We start from the raw sequence: 9,282 nt of genomic DNA, 5'->3' as shown, positions 1-9,282 counted from the left end.
GAACAAGGGCATCTTCAAAGAAGTATTTGCAGTTTCTTCCAACTGCTGTGTTCACAAGCAAAAAACGAGGAGCAATCTTGAAAATATTCTTGTTTTTTGATACACAGAGACAGAGAAGAGCTGAAAGTCAGTCATACCCAGGTACCACGGACCCACTCAAGGGCTCTGTAGTTTTGACTTTCCCGGGCATTATTTTATGTAAGTGGGTCATACACTCTGTGTCTGTCTTCTGCGGTTTAGCGCTAAGTGTGTGAGGTGCATCCATGCTTTGCTGGCACCTGCATTTCTTTCTTTCCCATCCTGTTGTCAGAGGAGAGCACTCTGCGCCCTGCGTCCGCCAGCAGGTGGCCATCTGCATCGTCTCTGCCACTGGAATGTCATGACTAACGCTGCTCTGACCGTCTGCATGCAAATCCTGCGTAGGTGTGTTTTCATTTCTCTTCAGGGAAAGTCCAAGGGTGGAGTCGCTAGGTCGTATGGTAGACTTATATGTAACTTTTCAAAAAAGGACGCTTTTCCAAGGTGACTTAGCCAAATTATATTTCTAGCAACAATATATGAGGGTTCTAGTTTCTCCATATGCTTGTCAACACTTGCTGTTTGTCTTATTATTTATATCCATTCTTTTTAGGATGTGTGGGATGTGAAATGGTATAGTAATTTTTGTTTGCATTCACTAATGGTTAATAATGCATATTACTTATCTTGTGTGCTTTGACACTGCTATAGTCATAGGCATGTAAAGGTATGTTAAAAGACTAAAGGATGTATCAGTGGTTTTTCTCTGGACAGTGAAAGTATAACTGATTTTAATTTTTAATTTTTTCTATCTTAAAATATTTTATAATAAAAAGGAGTTGTAACTAAAAACAATCCAGCATATTTTTATTCTCATCAGATTATAGGAGTTACTGTTGAAAAGCTAGTATTTTTCGGGATGAACTTCTAGAACTTGTTATCCCATCCTTGACAGCTGATGAGCTCAGGTATACCCTTCTAGGACACCCATTAATAACATCATTATTTGTTGCCAAATCTTAATTTCTCAATTGACTGTAATTCTATACACGTCACTATTTATGTTCAGGTCCTATGCTCGACTTCTGGCAGAGATCCCAGGCATTTGATCCTCTCCCAAAGTCCATACACAAAATCGTTGCCGAGATTGGTGCTGGTAATAATGATCTTTTATAGACTTCTGATGTAATACAGAGTTAACTAAGGCTAACTTATGGCCCTTTCTTCTGAACTAAAGTTTGTAGGTGAATTAGATGCTTCTCTTCGCTGAATTTACCCCAAACTTTCAGTATTGCAGATATTTGTCAGCCAGCGCAGAAATATAAATCAATGGAAAAGTATAGTCAAGAAAAGATGGGGAGAAATTAGAATCAGAAAGCCATTTTAGATGGAGAAGAAACACGAGTGCACTTTATTGTTCTACCTTTTGTATTCCAAATTATTTTAAGATTCAAATACAAAATGAGTGGTGAAAACTTTGGTAATACACATCCAGGATGTACTGGTATTTTAGAACAGTAGAAGAGTTGAGGGCTTTTTTTTTTTTTTTTGTCTTTTTATTGAAGGGACAGATTTTAACTCTTAGATTTTTTACATGCCTTGAAGGCTATTTTGTGACTTTTTTGGAGCTTTGGGTAGGAAGTCCGGTGGTATGTGCGTGAGGACATGAACATCCTGGTTACAATTTGCAGCTACCATAGTCCAGGAAATCATGACGGCGACCTTAAAATTGTATACCACCAGGATGGCTAAGAGATGAATGGACGTAGGGATTGCGGAGAGCATTTTTCAGAACAGCCCTGCCCAGTTTCGTACAGCTTCCCTGGCTTGTCTTTACCTCTCAGACCCTGATTCTGTAAGTGGAGGCTCAAGTGAGAGGCTCTCAACATAGACTTACTGACAGAAACTCGCTTTGTCGCAAAAGGGCATTCAACTTCTTAGCAAAGAACTGTCAGTAGGAACACTCATTGTCACCTACAAATTGTCTCACTTTTAATTCGACTTCTTAAAATTTAATTCTTAGAGAACCTCCATAGCTGCTGGAGAAAGTATCTGACCTAGTTTTGCAAGTGCTCTGTAGTAACCCAGTTAATCGTCCATTGGGAAACTTGCTTGTTAGTTAAAAACCAATGGCTGTCGTGGGCTCTTCAGCTCGTCCTTTCTGTGGTTATGCGTGCCCGTTTTATTTCTCTCACACATCAATTCTGTTAACTAGTCCTATTTGTATTCTCTGCATCTCTACAGCATTAGTGACCCATGGATTTATTTTTCCTTTAATCATCTACTTTTTCCTCGCTTATCTCTTGAAAGCAAAATCCATCTGCCACCTCTGACTAGGGTTTGCTTTGTTTGAAGGATTCAGGCAATTCTTTTTAAATCTTATTAAGCACACTCTTACGGGGTTAGCTGGCATGGAGGAGGCGTTAAGTTTGCTACCAGACCAGGTTTCTCATGATCCCTGCAAACCAGGCACGCAGAGTAAACCAAGGGAGAATGCTCATTTCCTATAAATCAAAGGGATAGTACAGCTCCATGCACTCATTATTCTCCTTTTCTTATGCTGCCTTCAGGCGAAACAATGTGCCCTAAAGTACCCTATATGTCTCTCACTTTACATTCTCATTACTTGATGGCATAATGCATCCCTCAAATAAAGAAACTGTGTTCTTGGCCCTGCCCGGCAGCTCAGTTGGTTAGAGCATCGTCTTGATATGCCAAAGCTTTGGTTTTAATCCCCGGTCAGGGTAATAGCAAGAATCAACCAATAAATGTATAAATGAGTAGAAGAACAAATTGATGTTTCTCTTCTGCTTCTTCTTCTCTCTAAAAATCAATCAATAAAAAAAATATATTTTAAAAGAACTTGTGTTTTTGTGGGAGCCGCCTTTTTTCCCTCTGCCCCGGCAGTGCACCGACAGTGATGGTAGCTACGTGTTTTTATTGATAACTACGTCAGTATGGACACACCTCAATGGCTACGAATCTATATCTCTCCCACTTCCAGCTGTGGCCACCCAGTCGAGTCCCTATGCCTCTAGGACACATGGGGCATAGAACCTGCACTCACTAAAGAGCGCATGTATAATTTCCCATAAAAACCAGAACGCCTTTGACTGAAAGGGGACGCACATTCGTTAGATGTAAGCAAAGTCAGCTGAGACTGTCCCCAGCAGACGCCTGTGTATTAAACTGTTCCAACTCACGTCTGTGAACTTGACCTGCTCACCCTCACCCTGACAACTTAAACCCTACCTGGTCCAAAGTTACGTTCTTTCCTGTTTTTCTCCTTTTTCTCACCAAGTCATGTCTTCCTATTAGCTTCTACTTATCTGAGGACGTCCAGGGTTTTCTTCTTAACCATCTATAGCGAAAACTTTCACGTGTCCTTTATATGTTCACATAGAAAATGTGCTTGGTTTCCAGTAAGATGTCTCACACTATGTTGAATCCTATTTCTTCTACCTATCTTCCCATCAACCTTTATTTTTCTTGGTTCTCAGTCACCATAACAATCCTAGCGCCTGGCAAAATATTTGTATCCATACGGACTCTCAATAAATTCTTCCCGCGCGCAGAACGCACGGGAGGCCGCCGGCAGCCCGGCCGGTGCCACTGTCCAGCTGCTTAGACTCCCTTTTAATGGAATTACATTTCCGTCTCCCTGCCGGGTTTCCTGCGGCGCCGTCTGAGGCCAGCCTCGGTGCCCGCGTGACCACGAACCGGCCTCGTCCGCGTGCTGTGGCCTTAGCACGCGCGGCAGTGCTCACGGCTGGGGCCGCGGTCACACTGAAATGCAGCCGAAGACGCACTGGAGGGTGTGCCCAGCAACACACTCACCAACACGGCCGTAACTTTTAAAGCCAGACCTGAACCAAAAACCGTAATCCACGAAAGGCTTTCTTTTGGCCTTTGCTTCTCCTCCTTTAACATGTTTTTCACTCACTAAACTTGGAAAACACATTTTAAAATTTCCCTGAAGGAGAACCCTGTCTCAGGTTAGCGCCATCTAAGGACAGATGACGATCAACCAGCTTGGATTCCACGACCCTACAAGAAATTTACTCCTTGAAAAATATCCTGTGACAGTCCATTTGCTATGTTGACTTGACGGGGTCACACAGCGCCCTGATGTGGGGTCCCACATTATCCTGGGGTGTCTGTGAGATTGTTTCTAGGAGAGGCGAGCGTCTGAGTGAGCAGGCAGAGCGGAGCAGGTGGCCTCCCGCGAGTGGGCGGGCCTCACCAGCGCTCGGAAGGAAGGGGTAAAAGAGGATTCTTTCTCCCTGCCACCAGCCTGTGCCATCCAGCTGGGACGTCAGCCTTCCCCTGCCTTTGACCCTGGAGTTGGACTAAACATCACGCCATCGGCTCTCCAGTATCTCCAGCTTGCTGACTGCGCATCTTGGGAATTAGGCTCCATAATCAATGAGCCAATTCCTTATAATAAATCTCTTCTCTCTCTCCCTCTCCCTACGTGCTTGTTCTGTTCCTCAGGAAGACCCTAACTCACACCCTAACTCCTTTGCCTCTCCCCTCTTTACTCAGTTACTATGGAGTAGAATCATGTTGGTTTATATAGTATATCCCTAATGGTGAAAAACAATGCAGACTCAGTAGTTTGTCCTAGTGCGGGTAAAATAAAATCCAGAGAGAATGAATCATATTATGCTGAAATGGACACCTGCTGCTTTCTCATAATCCTGCCACTATGTCCACCGAGTTCCTTTTCCACTCTGAGAGTTCAGTTTCCCATCTTCAGCTTTCCCTTCAGCCTGGAACACTCCCTGCAGCCCCCCGTCTGTGGATGGCCTTGCATTGCCCGCAGGGACAGAGCAGAGGACACCTGAGCTGCCCGACACCCAGGCCCCCCACTCCCCCGGCCCGCCCATATGCTCAGATCTGCCCATCCTGTACCCTCGTGCTGACAGATCCAGGGTCTGGGAACCACCCCGCCCTCTGCCAGCACATGACTCCATCCCTCTGGGTCATCTGAAGAACACTTCACCGCAGAAACATTTCCCCTGTCCTTTCTCCAAAGAAAATCTAAAACCACAGTAAAACTGCCACCAGCATGCCCCCTGGCCCACTTTGCTCCCTAATTTCGTGTCTGCCAAGTGCCTTCCCCAGTCCCTGCGTCCCCAGCCCCCCTTTCCACGGTGTCCTCCACATGGACTCAGGCTTTCATCTCCAGCACCCTAATGCGCTCTCTCCTCTCCAAGTCAGCCACGTCCCGGACCGTCCCTTTCTCAGCTTCTCAGCAGCAGCCACAGCGGCTGAATGCCACCTCCCGGGAGCCTTCCCCTTGGAGTCCCTGCTGCTTCTGACTCTTCTGCCACCGCCCCCTGGGCTGCTTTCCTCCTGGGTCTTCTCCTCCCTCCTTCCTTGTACCTTCTAAGGCTGCAGCACTGCAGGGGGCTCGTAGCTCTATTGTTGTTGCCCAGCGAAAGCAGCTCCACCCTCCCCAGGCCCGGCAGAGCCGGCCCTTGAAGGGGCCGAGCTGGGCAGTAGAGGAAGCAAAGCAGTTTATTGGCAGGGCGCCAAGCCGGGAGAACGGGAAGCCGTTGCTTCAGACTGGACCTCTCTGAGAGCTTTCCATCGAGGGCTTGTGAAGACAAAGCTTGGCAGTTAGGGGTTCGGGGTCCCGGGCCCAGCTGACCCGGAGTTCTTCTGCAGGCCTCAGCAGCTTTCTTCCGTGGGTTGATTTTAGCCCCTGACCTCACCCTGCCTGGAGCCTTTGTGATGGTGGTCAGGCTGATCTGGTCAGACTGAAGTGACGTCATCTTTCAAGCCAAATGCAGAACCTAAACATGTTGTGACCACTTCTATTGTTGAAGCCGTCCTTGCTTTTTGCTCACCTGGTTACAGTTTCCTATTGTCTCAGACGAAGTGTGCTTTCCAGTACTTTCCCGGGAGCTTGCTTCACAGACAGGCCTCCAGGGCGTGACTAACATACTTTCCTGATCTTTGACTCTGAGTTACACAGCCACCAAAGCAACTGGGACATTGGAGTAAGGCCTATACCTCCACCTCCGCTCCGCTGACTGTCGGTTCCATTTTCTGTCTACTTTCTGCATAGGTGATCGTGTGCAGCCCATGGCTTTAATTTAAGCAGCATAAATATAACACGTGAGCCTATGTGTTTATGACTGCTAGACTGATTTCCCTAGCTTCAGACTCTCCTGAGTCCCAGGCTTATGTTTTCAACTGCACAGGTGGCAGCTCCTGGGATAACAAATGTTGAGGATACGTATCTGGATTTCTCTGAATATTTTCTTTCTTGAGATCTCCCATGTCAATAAAGGGACTAGCTATTACCATGCAAAGAGGGGCTTGTTCATGTAGTGCCTTGGTGTGAGATCCATCAATCGGTGCTGAGAAAAACAGGTTTTTATTGACAATATTCCCAGCTGGGGGAGGCAGTGAGCCCTCCTGCTCAGAGCCCTGTTCTCCCACAAGACCCAGCACTTCCCTTGCCCCCCAAAAGTCTATCAGCCAAAACCAAGCCCCGAAGTTCCCCATCCCTTATCTGTCAGCTCTCTCCTTCAGGATCTGGGGCACGTTGTCATTAGACTCCATATAATTGTCCAGGAAAGCATGTGCCATGTTACACTGGGTCATGCTGAAGTTCAGGAAAGGCACAAGTCCTAAGAGAGTGTCCTCTCCGCATGTCCCAAGTTCTAAGAGCCCAGAGAGAGTCCAGGTCTGCAAGGCAGAGTCCTTGGTGGCTTTGGGGTCCGCTGGAGCGGCACCATCAACGCAGCAGCGAGCCTGCTCTCCTCCTGACGCAGGCCCGAGGGCCGGGCCCTGACCCCAGACTGCAGGGCTGCTGCTTCTCGCGGGGCGGCCTCAGCCGGCTGCTCCATCAAGCTCCTATAATGCGCTCCTTCCATCGGGCTTCTTCTTCTAATGGTGGGGGGGGGGGGGGCCCTGCTTCATCCTTTCCAACCGCATGGCCCCTTTCTTTCTGGCTGGCTCCTCTCTTTAGGACTCCCTCCTTTCCTTAGGGCTCTCCCATTTCCTTCAGGCTCTCTCCTCATCATTGATATGCAAAGCATCTTAAACAGTCTCATGGCCCTTTTGAGTCCCAGCCACCAGCCTGCCATGGATATGCAGAGTACTTAAACGCTGCACTGTCTGCTTCCCCACCCCCCAAACCCTGGGCTGCGGAGACTTTGGGGAGGGTGCTCTGTGACACATCCTCCTGTAGTTTCTTGAACCAATGAGTTAAGACTCTTGGATTCTCCCCTCTTTTTAAGGTTGCCATCCAGTGCCCCAGCACAGCGGTTTCAATGGTGCACCACCAGAAATTTTAAAACATAAAATAGCTGACTATTTAGGCAGGGCACTGGCTTCTATTCCCTTAGATTTTTCAAATTAAAAAAAAAAAATGACAACCTAACACAGCAGCAGTCATCACTGTGAATGAATCAAGATTGCACCTATTTTTTGTTAGATTGACAAAACCTTTTTTTTAATATGCCACAGAGTTTTAGTGATTGGTTTTTTTGTGCTGTGAGAGGAAAAGGGTTGAAAATCGCTGCCCTAGCAGGTCCCACATCATCCGCCAGGAAAACACGCTGTGACTTCCCGTGCCCCTCTCCTGCCTGTCACTGCCCCCCCAGGCCGCAGTCCCCTCTCCTCCCGTGTGAAACGGCCCTGAGCCCTTATTTCGGTGCTGGCCGCTGCCTCGGGGTAACCCACGGGCCACACAACAGCCAGAGCAAATCCGTTTGGAAACATCAACCCCGTCAGGCTTTCCTCTGCCTAAAGCCCGTGCGCTCGGGGTGAAACGCATTCTCTCTCCACGCCCGATGCCCTGCGCTGCCGACCACCCTCTGCGTCTCTGACAACCTGCTCCTCCCTTGTCGCTGCTCCGCCTGGGATGGACTTATTTTTGACCTTGAAATACATATAAATTACCCCCAATGCAGGGGCTTTGCCTTTGCTCTTGTCCGTCTGGAGCCTGGACCACACTTTCCCTTCATTTCTGCACAAAAAGCTCTTTATTTAATGTTGATATTATTAAGCTGAGATGATGTAACCGTACACAGTGACACCCCGGGGAGGTGGGGGAAGAGGACGCCTCTGCAGTCTCTGCTCTCGGGGAAAGGCCGGCGGCGCGGGCAGGCGGGGGCAAAGGCGATGCCACCAGCGGTCCTCAGGGCGGGCCCTGCAGCGCCAGGACTGGGGGGGCCGGGGGCCGGGGCGACACTGTTCCCGCTGCAGGGCTGGCGGCAGGGCCGCGGCGGGTCTCCTCCTGGCAGACGTTGCAGGCCCAGGAGCAGAAGCTTTTGGGCAGAGGCCCGGGCCGGGGGAGAAGGGGAGGCACCCCGCCATTTCTGGGCAGGGGCTGGAAGGCAGAGGGCCCGGGCTCCGGGCCGCGGCTCTTGTGCCTGCTCTCCTGGACCTCAAACCACAGGGGCCCGTCGAACTTCCTTTTCCCTTTCTTGCACTGGCTGAGCGCTCTCAGCACGGTCTCCCTGGCGCAGGGGTCGGGGCGCTCCTCAGCAGGTGGACACCCTGCAGGGCGGGCCCCCTGCTCTGGGGGTGTAAAGAGGCCCCCCTTGCGCTCCGGAGGCGCGATCTTGATGGTCACCGGGCTGGAGATCTGTCTTGGGCGCCGCGCACTCCGAAGCCTCCACTTCATGTAACTCTCCCAGGCGCAGGAAAGATCCTGCCTGACGGCAGCCACGGGGGGTGACTTGGCAGGAAAGCGCATCCCTGCCTCCGTGACCATCCTCCGGGGCTTGGGAGACCCCCAGTCCGGCGGCATTTGGCGGAAAGGCCGGGTGCGGACGCAGCGCCCCCCGTGGACCCTTTCCTGGCCCTGGGTCAGACCAGGCCTCAGGTTAGGGGCTCCCTGAGCCAAGGGCTGCAGTGTAGATTGAGGTGAGCTCAGGTAGCTGCCCATGGAAGCGAGCAGCGAGGAAGGTCCTTCAGACCCGGGATTTCACTGCCTGAAGTTCCCGATGCGTCCAGACATGGCTGCCGGGGAAGCGCCCAAGGTTCCGGTGACCGTTGGCATCTGGGCGCAATGGAAGCGCGAGGACAAGGCGCTGGAACCCTCCGCGCCCCGGTCCGCGCGAGAGGCGGGTGCAGGGGAGGCGACTGGGAGACAGCAGCCGCAGCAACAGCAGCCTTCGCGCCCTTGGATACCTGCATGGAGGTCACAGCTCCTTCCTTCCCGCTAGAGCTTGGCTCTGGAGAGGCGCGCCTAGCAGCTCGCTTCTCTCTCTCTCTCTGTCATCTTTACTGAGATACCAG

The 9,282-nt window shown here is 50.2% G+C and overlaps 1 protein-coding gene across 1 annotated transcript; it reads right to left on the bottom strand.

The window, feature by feature from the left end:
* Nucleotides 1-8,176: 8,176 nt before the first annotated feature.
* POM121L12 (POM121 transmembrane nucleoporin like 12) lies at nucleotides 8,177-8,929 on the bottom strand. The gene has a single exon (XM_090287768.1). It carries the CDS (start codon nucleotides 8,927-8,929, stop codon nucleotides 8,177-8,179), a length of 753 nt encoding a protein of 250 aa, XP_090143894.1.
* Between the last annotated feature and the right edge of the window lie 353 nt (nucleotides 8,930-9,282).

The sequence above is a fragment of the Furipterus horrens genome, unplaced genomic scaffold (assembly GCF_987537825.1).
Source record: "Furipterus horrens unplaced genomic scaffold, mFurHor1.1.pri manual_scaffold_9, whole genome shotgun sequence".
Classification (NCBI taxonomy): domain Eukaryota; kingdom Metazoa; phylum Chordata; class Mammalia; order Chiroptera; family Furipteridae; genus Furipterus; species Furipterus horrens.
The sequence above is the reverse complement of the archived record's forward strand: the minus strand, read 5'-3'. Positions and strand labels throughout refer to the sequence as shown.